This window comes from Poromitra crassiceps (genome assembly GCF_964638095.1).
Source record: "Poromitra crassiceps genome assembly, chromosome: 16".
NCBI lineage: Eukaryota > Metazoa > Chordata > Actinopteri > Beryciformes > Melamphaidae > Poromitra > Poromitra crassiceps.
Genome location: NC_139645.1, coordinates 40,798,714 through 40,817,225, shown reverse-complemented (window position 1 = coordinate 40,817,225; position 18,512 = coordinate 40,798,714). Strand labels below are relative to the sequence as shown.

General features: G+C 41.5%; 1 protein-coding gene across 1 annotated transcript in view; it reads left to right on the top strand.

Annotated features, from left to right (window-relative positions):
- The first annotated feature begins 5,510 nt into the window (after positions 1-5,510).
- LOC310791644 (uncharacterized protein) overlaps positions 5,511-18,512 on the top strand; it is a 103,669-nt gene continuing 90,667 nt past the window's right edge. Inside the window, exons 1-2 of the mRNA XM_083653297.1 lie at positions 5,511-5,559; positions 12,637-12,721. Coding sequence (XP_083509423.1) covers positions 12,652-12,721 — 70 coding nt within the window. The 5' untranslated portion in view covers positions 5,511-5,559; positions 12,637-12,651. The remainder of the gene's footprint in view (positions 5,560-12,636; positions 12,722-18,512) is intronic.

Here is an 18,512-nt window from a genome sequence, read left to right as displayed (position 1 = left end):
AAACATTCGCATACACTTCCTCCAAATTTTCATCTGCTTTGAGGGTTGGCCCTTTTTCGCCCACACGTCCCCTCTCCGAGCATGGGCTGCCTAGTTTAAATCTGCCCCACCCTGGTCATAGCTGCGTGATGTCTGGCCAGCTCTCTCATCTCTTGGCTTGGGCTGATGACACTCCCTTCTCCAGTGACCGGGCTGAAAACAGTTCATACAGAGATTCTCCTGTCTGCAGTGTGTAGCGGTGGAGTGATCGACGGATTGGCACACCTTGCATCTCCGCCGCGGGGCGGTAGATTGGCCCCGGAAGGGCGGTGTGGCTGCCGCTGACTGGACCCCTTGCCCCAGGACACGATCCAGTAGGCCGATGAGAGACTTTATGCAGGCACTTTCTGTCTGAGGGGAGATGGTTGGCTCCTGTTCGCTCATGTTGAAAGCAGGCTCGGAGACACCACCAGCGACAGCGCCTTCAATCACGGTTGCCTGGATGTGTGCACCCACCTGCTTTGGTGGCTGAATGGGTTTTGCCCTGGCCTCCGTTTGATGCTCATCCAGATGTTCCTGGATCTCAGTTGCCGTCCATCTTTCTGCTGTCTTGAACTTCAAAACACTTGAAAGTGCCGGATCAGGGCAATGTTTCACGAACATCATGGTTACTTCACGGGCCGGATCCTCGATACTCTTTCCTTGTCTCCTTAAACACTCATCAGCCACGTCCACCGCCTTATTCAAACGGATCCAATAGTCCATTGGGCTTTCTCTGGACCGAGGAAGAGTGTTGTAAAAATCAGCGAGAGGCATTGAGGAATATGTCACTTCGCCAAAATGCTGCTTGAGTATGTCTATGATAAGCTTGGGATTTTCAGCAGGCTTCAGTGCTGGATTGCTTCGCAAAGTGATTTTGACAATGTCTCTAGCTCTTCCCATCAGCCTAGATGTTATTTCGTGGAAGTGTTCATGAGATGGGATGCCTCTCTTTCTCAGGTACATATCCATGCTCTCCTCCCATTCATGGACTGTGTATTTATCGGTCCCGTCACCTCTGAAGTGTGGTGGTTCTTTAGCATCTGACTGCATGACCAGCTTAACTCCCGTTAGGTTTAACTCAGAAGGAGCTTGAACTATGTTCACACTCTGTGGCTGGGTAGCGCTCTTGTTACTACGAGCGCTTTGCTGTAGCTGACTAGCTATTTTTGCTCCAATTTGTTCAGCCAATTGTGTGATGAGACTCCCCAAATCTGCACCATTCATATCTGGAGGGGGTGTGTGTTGACTAGGGGAAAATACACCAGTACGTATACCAGTCATTTCTGGAGGGGGTGTGTGTTGACTAGGGGGAGATACATCAGAACGTATACCACTCATTTCCGGAGGGGGTGTGTGTTGACTAGGGGGAGATACATCAGAACGCATGCGTGTGGAAGTCACCATGGGTGAGAATACTGCTCTAGTCCCTCCCACCGGAGTAGAGAACATCCCTCTTCCCCTCCCAACCCCTTCCTTTTTTTCATCGGCCATATTAAATGGATATTAACATCAGACTGAAACCAACAGGTAAGTAGAATGCAATGATATCAATAGTAATCTGTAACAATATCAATATATTTTAAAGAAAAATAAATGTTTCAATGTCTCAAAAGTTTAAATAACGTGGGATATTCACAATAATCTTTATGCTGAAAAATTCAACATCCCCCTATACCTTTAAACAAAAAAAAACACTTTTTTTTTTTTTGTGCTCAAATCTTTAGCATCCCTAGCATATATTCATACTTGTACAGCAACCATCGGCGAACACTGATGGTGGTCTGGGGAAATCCGGGTCACGGCACCAATGTAGCCGGTCCTATGCGGCCACACTGCGTTGTGTTCTGTGCACAAAGACTACGGCGTACCACGACTGCAGGTGACTTTCTTTTATTTCTGCAACTGCAAGTTAATCAAACACAGCAAATGTCTTGGGTCAGCGACACACACACTGGTTTGCTCACTCCTCTCTGCAGTCCATGTGCAGACTCCAATTCAACAATTGAAATGCAACAAACATACAACAAAATATATACTACAGTATTTTCCATAAACAACAAAATTAAAATAAACAAGACAGAGATGCAATAACAATTATATGTAACAAGTGCAATCATTCACATACCTGCAAGTTAATCAAACACAGCAAATGTCTTGGGTCAGCGACACACACACTGGTTTGCTCACTCCTACAAGCCAAGAATGATAAAACACGTTCACCAACAAGGAAATAAAATACACACCTCTCAATGCTCAATTCAACTCAAACTCCGCGAAAAATCAAAGAATAACATACAATAAACATGTGGCAACAACTCACTACATCTCTACAACGAAGCAAACAAACATATTAGACCTGAACCAACGCTAGTTTCCAAACGGTATCAACACAATGACGCTACTCAAACAAATGCGACTCACCTCTCTGCAGTCCATGTGCAGACTAAGGAAGTCGCGCAAAACCCTGCGACACCACAAGGCGGCACCAGAGCGACAGCGCAACGTCACAGAACAGCGCCAGATCAAACCAACTCATTCATTCATAACAAACCAAGGTGAGGGATTTTGGTAAAATAAATACATACAAACAGAAAAACGTACTTATAATAAATAAATGAAAATAAATATAAGGGGAAATATTGTTATTTTCTTTCCTGTTACACTAGCTCTACATGCAACCACTCCAACTCCCTCTCATAGTTAGACTGACTTCCGCCCCGGCCGCTGGTCACATATACACCCTTCCCCCTAGGAACACACCCACACATATCAGTTCCTAGCTACACACGGAAACACCACAATACCTGCAATTACCTGGATCGCTACAATATTATTAATATGACGTGAGGTTCAGTTAGCTTTGCACAGAAACATCCGGTGAAAAAACTTTTTACTTTTACTCTTTGAGTACATTTCATAGCCTGTACTTTTTTACTTTTACTTGAGTAAATAGTTGAATCAGTACTTCTACTTTTACCAGAGTCGTTTTTTTTACAAAAGTAACTGTAGGCTACTTCTACTTAAGTCTACAGAATGTGGGTACTTTTCCCATCTCTGCCATTTAGATACTGAGAAGAATGTTCTCAATGTTATTAAAACAGTTATTGTTATACAGAAACTTAATTTGTATTGTATAGCTTTGTTTAAATGCTTAATTTATAGTTTTAATGTGCAAATTAATAATTTTTCAATGTCTTCTGTGTGCTCTAGACTTGTGTAGAAAGGTTCTTTTACTTTGAAAAACGGCCACCGGAAATGCTTGTTGTTGCTCGTCTGATTCTTGCTAGCAGAACAGAGGTCTCACCAGCGCTATGCCCTCCCTCTCTCTCTTCCTGTTGTTCCTCTCTCTCTCTGCTCCTCCCCCTCTCTTGTATTATCTTCGAGTCACAGATATTTGTCTCCGCTGAAAGGTATTGTAACATCTGTTTCCACACAGTTTCCAGTCTATTTTACATTCCTGACTCTATCAGCAGATCAAGTCCATCGTTGGTGATGTTGTGGAAACTTTATTTTCATGTCTTATTGACTTATTTAGCCAGGCTGTTTTCAGTGATTTCCTGTTTAAGGCAGAGAACAGGCAGGCAGAAGTTATGAGGAAATGAACGAGAAATGGCCGCACCCTCAGAAAATATATTCCCAGACAGTCTGAACTGAGGAAGGAGAGTGAGCAGCAGTGTCTCCTCTCCAGATGAAGGCAGAAGGAATAACATTGTTGTCGCTTTCTTAAACTTTATTTAACCAGGAAGTCACGTTGAGATGAAAACCTCTTTTGCAAGTGAGACCTATAAAAACACGTAAAATGACCACAACATCACGTCAGAAACACAATAACAATAGATGTGATTAAAAAAACACAACATTAACAGATCAGGTCAGAACAGCAACAATTGATGTGATTAAAAACACAACATTAACAGATCAGGTCAGAACAGCTACAACAGTTACAACAAAGCACACATGATGAGGACAACATCAAGTCACAATGCAGCTATAGTACAATGAAAATGTAGAATAGGCTACAGTGAATAAAAGGGCACCAGTATTTAGTTGGGTGTTTACATGTTAGCTTAAAAAGAAACAAGTGCAACCAGCAATAACCACTTCCTTCATTCAGCTTAAAATAATTTAAAGAGATCATCAGATCATTCCAGGACCAAGGACCATAATAGAACAGACTTGCTTTGCCAAAACTCTGTTCTGATAGGAGCAGTGTTGTTACTTTCAAAATGTATTACTAATTACTTTAATTTGAAAGTACAATATTACTGTCTGTATAGAGTAACTCGTTACTTATTACACTACTCTTGCGTTACTTTCACCAAAATAACCGCAGAATGACACTGCTCTCCCGGAACCATGATGAAAAAGAATTTCAACCATCGTGGAGTGTAAACCATCCAAACGTCTTGGCATTAGTTTGAATTATTAGAAGCTGTTAGAACTAGTGGGACATAATTCCCTCTCAAATATATTTTTATCTGAAGTTTCTCACCAAAAACTATAGCTTTACAAGATACATGAAGAACACATTATGTTTTAATTTACTTTTGCCCAATACTCATTTTTACTGAGTAGCTAGATTAATGCACTATAAAGTAACTCAATGCAACCTAATGAGGAGTTGACAGCAGCTCAATTTCAAGTTGTAACTTGCGTTACTTGACATAGTAATGGTATAATATTACTGAAATCCTATTGGTAATAAATTATATTATTTTGTTACTACTAAAAGTAATATATTACCTGTAATATGTTACTTTTGTAATGCATTACCCCAACACTGGATAGGACACACTTTATTTATTATGGATATTATTCCCTCTGCTATTTCCATCACTATTTACTCTCATGCAGGGTGCTTTCACACCTGCGCCCAGGTACCGTTCCCGAGCACACTCGTCCCCAAATTGACCCCAGTTTTGGAACATTTGACGAGTGTGAACGCTGCGTTCCGTTCCGTTCTGCGCCCGGGCGCGCAACAGGGAACCGTGACAGGATCCACTTGAAAAGGTGGTCTGGGGAGCTCTTTGGCATGCTCCCTCCCCCCACATAACCTCCCTACACAACATATCCCGACACATTACCACATCCACCTGTCTAACAAGAAACCCCCCAATCACTAGACCCCCTGTCTCTGCTTTTATGTCTTGCATTTGATTATTAATTTGTTTTATACAATTCAGTTTTGTTTATATTCTTTTAATTATCTGTACCCTTATGTCGGCACAGTTTATGTCTTTGACTTATTTGTACTTATCTGTATTTGTACTGCTGTTTGTTTGCACATTAATAAAATAAAGAAAAAAGAAGCTCCCATGGAAATTGGAAATGTTTCCTGGCATGGCATTAAAACCAATATGGTGTGTGAGGGAAGATAGCTGTCAGAAGAGACATTTTTAAAATGGTGGTCATCTTAAAAAAAGAGAAAAAGGTATAATCTAACTTCTAGTGCCTTATTTTACAGATCAAGAAGTGAATGTAGATGAGCGTATAATCTGATCTGGATATTGTGAATTCAGCAGGCAAACATCTTCCAAGGTAACATGACCGTTTGATGGAGACACTAGCTGACATTGTCTGATGTGACTGTATGGATGGTGTCATGTTTCGTGATTGTAAATGAGAATTGCTTCTCAAGTGTTTTTAAAAATAAACTAAACCACTCTTACTCCCTGATGAAGGCTCCTGTGTGAGCAGAAACATGTTGGTGTTTTTTAATCTATAGCCATGTTTAAAATAAAGGCTTTTTAAAAAAATTCTACTACAAAGACCAGTGTTGCTGTGGGATTTTTTAAGGTTTGCTCTCTTCCACTCTCCACAAAGGTTTTTTTTTGCGGGAGACAAACTTTATTTTTCTATTAACTACTTTAAGTTAACCCATCCACGTGCACCTGGCTCTCATATTTTTAAGTCCACGCAGCGCTCTTCTCTTCATCTATTCTAAACTAAACCACTGTTGGAAGACCAGCTGCTAAAGTCTTTAAATCTGCTGTTTGCACATGGCCTTCATAGTGCCACTGTGTTGGCTTTGTGGCCATAAACATTACAGTGTTCTGCTGTTTAGTTGACTGTACATGATGTGGTTAATGTCTCCATCTACTGGACACAAAGTAGCACTACATCAGGTGATCTGTCTCAGACGGGCCTCTATTCACAAACATTGTATCTTACCAGGAGGACTCCTAAATACTGTAGCATTAAAAGTTCCTAGCTAAGTTTCCTCTTAAAACCTGTTCACAAAGCTGCTGAGACCAACTTTGACTAAGGAATGGGGAGAACTAAGACAAAGTACAAATACAGTTTTTTTTACACCCTGGACCTGATTTCCAGCTTTATGATGTTTAAGTCACCCTGACAACTTCGGTTTGATTAGCATCAGCAGAAACCATAATCAGGTTGAACTGCGACCTGATATCAGGTATATAACGAGGAAAACGGGGCATGTGAAACACCTGTATTCATGTCTTGTAAATAGCTTATTTTCTGACTCACAGCGGGTCATAATGCTTTTTATATCAGAGAGAGAACGAGATAACGTACCTCAGTGCTGCCGGCATAGCACAGCCTGCTCTGTTTGCTGTCCGTCACATAACTAACTACTAACACTAACACTAAATACTGTACACTGTAGTGAACCCTGTAGTCACCCCGACTATTTATTCTTCTTCTTCTGTTAAATAAGAAGAACTTTGTGCCTGTGTGTGTGTGTGTGTGTGTGTGTGTGTGTGTGTGTGTGACTCCGTGTCTTGAAAAGTATTAAAAGTTGAGAAATCAATTTAGGGAAAATCAAGACCCTTGAAAAGTAAATGTTATTTTTTCGATGTGAATAGCATATATGTTCACACAACAGTGTAAAAAAAAACTACAACCCATAGTTTTGTTTATCAAGTCATTCTCCGCCTCCCCACAGTATCAGCTGTTTCCCCTGAGAGAAAGTGTGTAGACAGATGACAGAGTGCATTTACGTTCACCTAATATAGGCTATATAGCAGGGAGCTGTGAAGGGGGAAAAACATACTTTATTGACACAGGAGGTAAAAAGAGAAAAAAGGAAGAACATGGGGGAAACTGCTGTGGGCTGTGGGCGAGAAAAACAGCAATAGAGGCCCTCTGACAGATTAAGCTTATTATTATGTCTGTTAATTTTGCAGACTAATGTCAACTTCGTTTGAGCCGAATAGCCTAACCTACTTACCATACTCATAAACTGTAGGCAAGGAGCATTCCTTTCCAAGATAGATGAAATTAGGCTGCTGTTTGCGAGCAACAAGGCTCATATTATTTCGTTCTCTGAAACGTGGCTGGATAGCTCCATTAGCGATTCGGAGATCGAAATACAAAATTATTCAATTATAAGGAAAGATAGAAACAGAAGAGGGGGTGGGGTGTGCGGGTACATTCGATCGGACATTTGTTTCAATGTAAGGTCGGATCTGGAAAATGCCCATTTAGAGGCGGTTTGGCTGGATATTTTAATGCCAAAAACCAAGCCCCTTTTAGTCGGGATTTTATACCGTCCACCAACCCAGTCAGACTTTTATGAGTATCTGGAGGAGTCTTTTTCCAACGCTATTGACCACGGTAAACGCGAAACAATTCTCATTGGAGATTTGAACACAAATATGCTAAAACATGACTCCTCTAGTTTCAAAGCCTTTAAGGCTTTTTGCAAACTTTTTAGTCTCCACCAATTAATTTCTCAGTTTACTAGAGTATCCCCCACGTCAAAATGTATTATTGATCTTGTGCTTACTTCTGACAAGTCCAATATTTCCAACAGCGGTGTAATTGAGTATGGCATAAGTGATCATGCATTCATTTATTGTACACGTAAAACTCAGAGACCGGTGATAAACTGCCACCACACGGTCAAAATTAGATCCATGAGGAACTATAATAAGGAGTCCTTAGAACACGACGTTGGAAAATCTGACTTGTCACGGGTGCTCAATATGTCAGCGGCAGAGGATGCATGGTGCTTGTTAGGGATGCACGATATATCGGCAATCATATCGGTATCGGCCGATGTTGGTCATTTTTTAACATATCGGTCATATCGGTATCGGTCAGATGTTGCAATGTTAATATCGGTTATCATTATCAGCCAAATTCTTCACATTGATATGAAATAATGCAGTAAATCTATGATTTATGGGCTTTTCCAAAGGCTTTGCAAATAAAGAAATGCATAACTTTTTCAAATTCAGTGTTAACATGTGTTTTTCAGTATGTACAAAATGTGATGATCATAAAAATGTGGTTTTATACAGATCATATCGACATCGGTAAATATCGGTTATCGGCCATAACAACAATGTTAATATCGGTTATCGGCATCGGCCAAAATTTTCATATCGGTGCATCCCTAGTGCTTGTTTAAGGTTTCATTTCTAGGGGTTATTAACCAGCTGGCCCCGGTTAAATCGGTCAGGTTTAAAACTAGAACTGAACCCTGGATCAATGCAGCAATCATTGAAGCCATTAAGGTTAGAAATGATAGCCTGCAGAAATTCAAGAAGATAAAAGATGAAGCTTCTTTCGGCTTGTTTAAAAAGCACCGAAATGAAGTAAATAGGTTGATCAAAAAGGCCAAATCAGAGTTCTATAATGAGGTAATTGCAGAGAATAAGGATGATCCTCAAAAGCTCTGGAAATCTTTAAATCAATTGGGCTACAATAACAAACTTAAAACAAGATCACTCAACTTGAACTTAAACTCTGAAGGCACCCTAACATCTGATAAATCCCTTGTCGCTGGCATCTTTAATAGATTTTTTACAACCATTGCTAGCACCTTGGTTAGTAAATTACCCTCCCACTCTGGACGGTATGGTAAAGACCACATTGAGAGCTTTTACTCGAATTTAGGAGTACGGTCGGACGACTTCCAGTTTCAGGAGGTGTCAGAGGAGGTGGTGCTGTTGAAGCTCAGGGCCCTTAAGCCGTCTAAAGCTACAGGTATTGATAACATCCCAAGCAGGTTCATCCGAGATGCAGCTGATTTGATTTCACTTTTTATTACTCATATAATCAAATCTGTCTATTAGAGAAGGTCATGTCCCCCATGATTTCAAACAAGCCAGGGTAATCCCCCTTCATAAAAAAGGAAGTAAACTAGAACCAGGAAATTATCGCCCAGTCTCAATTCTCTCATCCATATCTAAGTTAATGGAAAGAGTCATTTTTGAACAAATTGACAGTTACCTTGCATCTTGGGAGCTCCTGTTTAAATTTCAGTCTGGATTCAGAAAATCACATTCAACTGACACCTGTTTGCTTTTTCTAACCGATCACATCAGAAAGGAAGTAGACGCTGGTAAATACTGTGGTATGGTCATGCTGGACCTTCAAAAAGCTTTTGACACCGTTAACCATGATGTTCTACTGTGTAAGCTCGGGGCTCTGGGCTTCAACAGCACTTCCCTCAACTGGGTTAGGTCCTACCTGGAGGGTAGGGAGCAGGTGGTGGACATAAATGGAACGCTGTCCTGTCCCCTCCCCCTGACGTGTGGGGTCCCCCAGGGAAGTATTTTAGGGCCTTTATTCTTTTTAATTTATATAAACGATATGCAATCGGCCTGTGATTGCAACCTGTTCCTTTTCGCAGACGACTCTGCCCTCCTGTTCTCTCACAAGGACAGGGGGGAGATCGAAAGGAAATTGAGCAGTGAGCCTCACAGTGTTAGTGTGTGGCTCTTGGACAACAAATTTTCACTTCATCTGGGGAAAACGGAGGCTATTTTATTTGGGTCAAATTTTAATTTAAAAAAGTCCCCCGAGTTTAAAATCATGGTGGGTGACGTAGCTGTTAACACCAAGGAGGAGATTACGTATCTTGGCTGCATTTTAGATAACAAACTCTCTGGGGAGAGCATGGCCTCAAAAGTAATTTCCAAAGTAAATCAAAGAACCAAATTCTTAGCCAGAATTTCTTCTTTCATAGACAAGAGCGCCCTTGAAACCTTGGCAAATGCTCTGATTCAATGTCATTTCGAATATGCTTGCTCCTCCTGGTTCACGGCAATCACCATAAAACTTAAAAACAGGCTTCAGACCTCTCAGAATAAATTAATACGGGTTATTCTGAAACTGCATCCCAGAGACCATCTCCTCCCCTCTCACTTCTTTAGCCTTAGGTGGCTCAGAGTGGAGGAGATGGTTTCCCAGATCAAACTGTGCATGGTTTTCAGGATTTTTAAACGGGAGGCTCCTCGCTACCTCTCTGACTACTTCTGTAAAGTCAGTGAGGTACATGGCTACTCCACAAGAGGAAGCACCTCCAACATTGTTCCCCCCAAATTTAAAACTTTAAAGGGTAAATGTACGTTTTCTTACTCAGCAGCTATTTTATGGAACAAACTCCCTGAGAGTATAAAGACCCTTAATTCCAGGTTCTCTTTTAAGCTTGCCTTGAAAAAATGGCTGGTTGGCTCCCAAATGGGTTCCTAACCTTTTATTTTTTTTCTTTTGTCTCCTGTATGGTCGCAGTTTTTAAACCCTAGGTAGGTCTTTGATTTATTATATGAGCTGGTCTCTCTCTTTTTATTTATTGATTGATGCATTTTTTGTTTGTTATGTAAATAACCATTCAGTCAATGACTAATCAGTCATTGAATGTATAGTTGTGTTGTAAAATGTTTTCATTGTTTGTGTTGTTGTTGCCCGCGCACACACGCGCTCTTACCTGCATACATATTCACTCCACTTGTCCCACACAAAGGACCACAATGGAAACAAGCCCTTGGGCTTTATTGTGTTTTATTCCTTTTGATCAATATTTTTGTTGTATTGTCTTGCACAATTCTGCTATTATTGTATCAATAAATCAATTCCTCCTGGCGCCCCTGTTGCAGTAATGGATCGCATATAGGCTACTTTTTTACTTTCTTTTAAACCTTTCCACTTTTTATTGCGGCAAATCTATTATTCCTATATGGAGTTATGGATTTGTTGGGATATACTGTAGGCTATTTTAAATAGTTTTACATAGGCTACTAAAATTTAGTAGGCAGTAAATGCACAGGAATACGATAACATTAGTTGTTTTTCGGAAGGGAACGTGCACGGACCAGACCCACCCCTGTATTCTTTTTTGAATGAGTTGAGCTTCAATCCTTCTTCCCGACCGTGCTCATCACCCTTTTCTTCCAATATTTTATTTTCTAGTTTTCTTGAAACAGAACAAGACAAACAAACAGGCTCAGATACAGGGGAGAAAACAAACCAAACAAACAAACAAACAAACAAAAAACAAGCCACAACGACACTCAATATTACAGTTTCAGTTTCGTAATATAATATGGTGCTACCAGCTGGATAGGATGCTTATGTGCTTCTAGGAGATGTTTGTGTAAGAGTCAATGAGGAACTAGCCGGGGAAGTCACCTGCTGCCCCTAACCTCATTGAGTTAGGCTAGAAACGGGTCCCCAATACTTGTTTGTAATGTTTGAATTGAGTTGGTCCATAGGGACCTGTGTCTCTCCATCCGTATAACAGAGATACTTTCCGTCAACCACAATTGGAAAGAGGGTGAAGAGGGAGATTTCCATTCAATCAAAATTGTTTTTTTGACCACAGTTGTCCCCGGTGTCAGAGACTGTTGCACAGCCGTAGGGAAGTCCAGAGAGGTCTCTGAGCAGCCGAAGATGGTGAGCTCTGCCTCTGGCTGAAGGGTTATTTTGTAGACCTTAGAGAACCAGTCAAATATTTTTGCCCAGAATCCCGACAGTGAAGGGCAGAACCAGAAGGCATGAGACGGGTGCTCTCTGACACCTGTCACATAGTGGTGACACAGAGGGGAAGATCTTATGCAACTTATGCTTAGAATATTGAAGACGATGAGCGACTTTGAATTGGATCAGCTGGTGCCTACTATTAACTGAGCAGAGTTGTATCACAGACAGACTCCTACCCCATACAATGTCAGACAAATCAACACCAAATTCCCCCTGCCACCCCTCTCTAATTCTCTCAGTAGAGGTCATGGTACAGTTATCAAACAGTTGTACAAGTCTAGAAATGAGGTGCATGGAGTGAGGGGGGCTAAGCAAAACGTCGAAAAAGGCATGTTCATTTGGGACCGCCTCAAAATTATGAATCTTGGATCGAACATGGTTTCTGATTTGCAGGTATTTGAACCAGTGCGTGCCGGGAAACTCAAACATCCTCTTGAGTTGATCCAATGATGCAAAATGACCATCTATGTATAGGTCTTTGATGGAAACCAGTCCCTTCTCACTCCACGCATGGAAGGTTTTTCCTGACCACAAAGATGGTGCCCGTTACCCTTTTAAACAGACGTTGATTCGGGGCTACGTCCACTGGCAGAACGAAAGCCATAACAAAGTGACTTTTAAACAGGAGACGAGGTGTAATGATGCTGCAACGATCACGGCTTTCACAGGCTGTGTAAAAGGGGCGATTGACTCAAGGGCAGCAGTAACAGTAACAGTTCAAGCTTAGCTGCCTAGATTCCTTGTCTTAGTAGTATTGTAAGATACTTGTAATATACTGTAATATCATGCAATATACTGTAATATTCTTTAATATACTATAATATCCTGTACTATCCTGTAATATTGTGATATGCTTGAATATCCTGTACTATCCTCTAGGCTCCAGAGAAGAGAATGTGGCCTTCTGTATCTCTGACGTTGTTGTTGTGGGCCTGCCTGCTGGCTGCAGAGAGTCCAGAGACGCGTAAGTTTGCATTGATTTTACTATGGTTATAAAGTCTGAAAACTGGTCATTTATTTATTTATATTTTTCAAGCTCTCTCTCTCTCTCTCTCTCTCTCTCTCTCTCTCTCTCTCTCTCTCTCTCTCTCTCTCTCTCTCTCTCTATATATATATATACTGTATGTATATGTATGTATATATTAGGGCTGCAACTAACGATTATTTTGATAATCGATTAATCGGTCAATTATTTGTTCGATTAATCGATTAATCGGATAAAAAAATGCACTGATATTGTTTCCATCCGTTTATTGAAAAACAACTTTTTTTTTGTTAAACAAAAACTCACCGGGCTTTGCTACATCAAATAGCTTTGACAGGGCATGAACGAATACAAAATACATACAAATGTATGGTGTAAGTGCCTGGAATGTGTCTTCATATTTTTGCTCCATCAGTTTTGTGAAGAATGTTCTTGAAGGAAGAGTGTAGCCAGGGTGGAGGGTGTTAATCATGGCAATGAAGCCTGCATCTCCAACCATTGACATGGGCCTCATGTCGGTGACCAGCATGTTCAGGACACTGTCTGTCATGATGGCTGCTTGCCTTGGTGTACATGCCGCATTCCCCAGAACGAAGCCCCTCATGGTGAGTTGTTTTTTTCTGAAATGAGAAAGACAGTATGAGTGTCTAACAGCACTATTAACATAAAACTCAATAAAACTCACTCATTGATGATTTAGTTGATAATTGCTTATGTAAAGAAGGCCTTTATATAACAGAAGCCTCAAATGCAATTTGTCCTAGCTCACTCCTTACATTAAGATGCGCACGCGCGCACACACACACACACACACACACACACACACACACACACACACCAATGAACAAGGGACAACAACCGCTCTTTTAGCCTTTAGTTTACATACCAAATCTGCTCTACCGCTAACGTTAGCAAGCTAACATAACGTTAACGAGCCGGTCGCCTATAACGTTGTCGACCTGGATGCGGGCGCAATGCGCATCGACTGTTAACGTTAGATAAACAAAACAAACTATCTGCTGTGAGACGAACATTTCCACTTCAAACAACAATACACATGGGTCTAATAATGTAACATTAGTTTACATGCATATCGAGTTTGTAGTAGTATAACGTTAACTTACCCCGCTGCTGAGCTCCCTTCACCGGCACCATCCAATGATCCAACATGTTTGCGTTTAAGGTGTTCACGCAGGGCCGTTGTGCTTCCATGCCATGCAAGATCGGCTTTGCACATTTTGCACGTAACAGACTTTTTATTTCCAGTTAATATGAAGTGCTCCCAAACTTGCGAAGTTTTGGGTCGAGCTGCTTTTGTTGTTGTTTCAACTTGTCTGTCGTTTACTGCGCGTGCGCAAGGCGAGTGACGTAGTCGGCTCCGCGACAGCGGGGCCAGTGAGTGACGTAGCCAGCACTGCGCCGCAGCAGCTGCGGTCAGCTGTTAATATCAACAAAACAGATGGCTCTGCGGTCCAACTAATCGCGAGGCAACGAATCGATAATCAAATTCGTTGCCAAGGAATTTAATAATCGATTTTAATCGATTTCATCGATTAGTTGTTGCAGCCCTAGTATATATATATATATATACATATACATATACATATATGTATGTATGTATGTATGTATTAGATTTGTTTAAATTGATTAAATTGATTTTCTTTTTCATTTGGCCACCAGGTGCACCCCCAGTAAAATCGCCAGTGGATATAGGGCTGGCTTACCAGCTGCTATGCTGCTATAGGCTTAGACTGATGTTTTTTCTTCTTCCCGTTAAAGTCTTTTCCAAGACACACTGAGCCATCTGTTCACATTCATGTCCCATTCATACATATTACTGACTTGGCTTCTTCCCGGAGTCTCCGGGCCCTATCGTCGTAAAATCTGCAATTTAGCACTTGCACATGTTTATCGCTGAGCGGATCGCAAAATGGGGTCGTGCTTAAGCGCATTGGTATTCTCTCTGCCGCACTAAATCCCTGTGCGCTCAGTGCACACTCGGTGCAAAGCTCCAAATAGGCGTGTTTAAGTCCAGAAGTATTCACAGGTGTGGCCTGGCAATGCCTGGTCATTACAACAATCAAACCAATCAGATTCCCATCTTGCATTCCCTTTAATACAGTTTGTGCGATGCATGCTGTAATTCTCTCCATGCAAAATTTGGACATCAACAACCATTGCATCTAATACCAAAAAAAAACATCTGTGATTTGCAGCTTTTAATTGATGCAATTCGGGTTATTTGGTTGGCTGGAAAATAGAAACGTGTTTGCAACGGTGAAACAGGGACATTTGATTGACAATACTATTACAAGTAGGATACAACATCACTGATGACGCGTCCCAGCGCATGCTGTAGTATGTATTTTGAACTGTATTATTCTGGCTCCCCTGGCCAGTGACACTTAGGAATAGACTAGGTGACAACCAAGTATAGTTTGGTGACAAGCTGGAGAGACAGTTGACGGTCGGAGAGACGGCATCCAGTACAGGATGGGTTTTAGCACCCCAGCCTGGCTCTCTCGAGAGGGAGAAATCCATAAACGCTACGGTTCAGCCTCCTGAAAATCTGTGTAAACATCGGCGCGGCCTGGGGTCCTTCAGGCTAGAGCGAGGTGCTCGCTGCAGGTGTATGATGTGCAGCGCACAGGCCTCCTTGAGGCATCCTCCCTGCCCATGGTACGGCATGGTAGGATTGCCTTTTTCCACGGGAGGTTCTGGTGAGACGAAGGAGGTGCCCGGCCAGGAATCACCCCACAGGGCCTTAGACCTCCATGCACCGAAAGTCTTTCAATACTGCGGTGTAGCACTAAACTCTATTGCAGCAGATTGGGCGTGATCAACCCTTCCGCGGGCAACGTTGCAGACACAGTAGGAAGGCTGATCCGTGAGCGGCTGCTTCTGGGACGCGGGTCGGGGTCGTAATCGGCCTCGGCTGGGTCTACTGGGCGAGGGTGTATGATGTTGTCAGACCCGAAACACCCCACGACCCCAGTCAACATCACTGATGACGCATCCCAGCGCATGCTGTAGCATGTATACTGAAACCCAATGTCCAAGTTTTCTCAATTAATTTCCCATTAACCTCTCTTTGTAGCCTATTTGTTCCTGAGGGAGGCAGATGAAAGCTCACAGATGCATGTAGCCTACTCAAAGGGCGGAAATGATTGTAGACTAATATTATAGTAGGCTATTAATTATAGCATTAGTGTTAATCTGGGCGATGCTGTGTGTGTGTGTGTGTGTGTGTGTGTGTGCGCGCGTGTGTGCGTGCATGCGTGCGTGCGTGCTTGCATGCATGATATTAACAAAAAAAAATCACCTCATAATTTTCACATAAAACACCCAAATAATGTTATTTTTAATGTGCACTCAAGGCAATATCAAACAGGTGTTGTCTATTCATTTTAAGAATGGCATTTAACTGTTTTTGCAAATGAATTTGAATGAAATTGCGCAATGGATACTGTAATCTCCATGTGTAATTTGGAAATCTCCACACCATCGCATCAACACCATCGCATACCAATACCACTGTCTTCTTTATCAAACAAATCTATTTTGTTAACCTTTTATCCTTTCAAAATCATGCAAAAAGAGTTTGGTCTTAACACATCCTCTCTCTCTCACTCACACACACACACACACACACACACACACACACACACACACACACACACACACACACACACAGGGGCGTCATGCAAGCCAAGAATCTGAGGGGGCGAACTATGGCGCCATTTTTGGCGGCGCACGAAGATTTGAACGGTTGGAAGCCAGATTTAGAGGAATATTTCATTTTAAATTAACAGACTGAGCAGGTGTAACCATAAGGCTATTTTCCAAACTGCTCAGCCTCCTGGAAAGATCCATAATCACCAGACTAAGTACATTGCCACTGCCCAGGCTCAATGGACTTGATAAAAAAGGGAGACCACACGTTTCAAAGCAATGTAACACAATGTTTATTTTGGCTGGTATTGCCTTTTCAGAAGGTAGACATCTTTTCTCTTCCATTAGTCTCATCTAGTGTCCTCTAGAGCAGGGGTTCCCAACCTTTTTTGTGCCAAGGACTGGTAGATACATGGGAAAAAAAGTTGCGGACCGGTTGTCAATTTTAATGGTTTTAGTTATATATAAAATTTACTCACCAGGTGGCGACAAAGGGTAACACAGCCTTTTGTGTTGTACTGTATGTAGCCTATACAGTATTTATGTTTTTGTTTGAACTACAAACATAAATAAACGTCAACTTGAAACTATGTTTCAACTACCATACACAGCCTATAATATTATAGCCTATGTTTATTAAAAAAAAAAAAATTAACATCTCAAAACTCTGAGGGGGCAATTGCCCCCTCAGTTACAATGGGCATGACGCTTCTGCACACACACACACACACACACACACACACACACACACACACACACACACACACACACACACACACACACACACACACACACACACACACACACACACACACACACACACACACACACACACAGATAGGGCTTATTGCATTGTAGCCTATATATTTGTATCTTTTCTCCACTCAGGTTAGGCTAAAGCAGGGATACTCAACTTGCTTTGCCCGGGGGCCACTTTCGTGAAATGATAGAAGGCCAGGGTCCAGTTAATAAACAAACAATATATATTTTTCTGTAGCGGATTGTAGGTTTTTGGGGTGTCAGCCAGAGTTTAGTCTGACAATGTTGTGCACACGGATAGTTAGTTAGGTTAAGTTAGTTAGGTTAAGTACATACATACAGTACATAAGTGCCTGGGTAGCGAGCAGACGGCGGTATTTGACAATTTAGCAGCTAAATCATAGATTATTGAAAGATATTCCATATTCCAGACTGAAATGCTATAACAGAAGTGGAGTATTGGCCAGAATGACATGAACATTTGGACACTTATTCAGCAGGTATCTTGCATGTGCGTTCAGGTGCACTGAAAAAAAAAAATGCAATTCCATCACGGGCCACACAGGGGGCCCCGCGGGCTGCAAGTTGAGTATCACTGGGCTAAAGCATATCCCCATGTTGTGCCTATAATATTAGGCTATGTCCTCATTCTAAGCACGTGCTTACTGTAATGAGATGTTTTGTTATAGGCTGTAACATACACATGTAAAAATATCCGTTTCTTAGGTAGAGATACAGTATGTGAGGATTTGATTCCAGCCTATGTCAATATATCAAAATTGTGATGACTCTCAATGCAAGTGTCAGTTTCATTTTAATATTGCATGCACAATTGGTAGATTAAAGGAGTTTGCTGTAGGCTATCACCAGCCGACACAACTTCCTCAAAGTAATCCACTGTTAACACATCATTGATCTCCATAAATGGTCATGAAATATGGAACAAACGACAAACGAAATGTCGTTTTTAAATCAAGGTGTGCATATTTCTGCAATGTCAGGCTGACGTTGCAGAAATAACACACACCTTGATTTAAAAATATAGAATTTGCTTGTCATGATTTGATTACATAATTCCCGACCATAGACTAGTTTCATGTCTGTGGTATATTAACAGTAGATTACTTTGAGAAAGTTGTGTCGGCCAGTGTTATGCAACCCCTTTTCCCTGCCAAGCACGCATGCAATAGCCTATTAAGATGAACCAGACAAGTGTGATGTAGCCTATTGAAATAGGCTAGAATTAAATTCTCACACATCCCCTCTTAAAGAAACAAATATTTTTACATGTGTATGTTATGTGATGGTGTAGCCGACAGCTGAATATGCTACTTGTGTG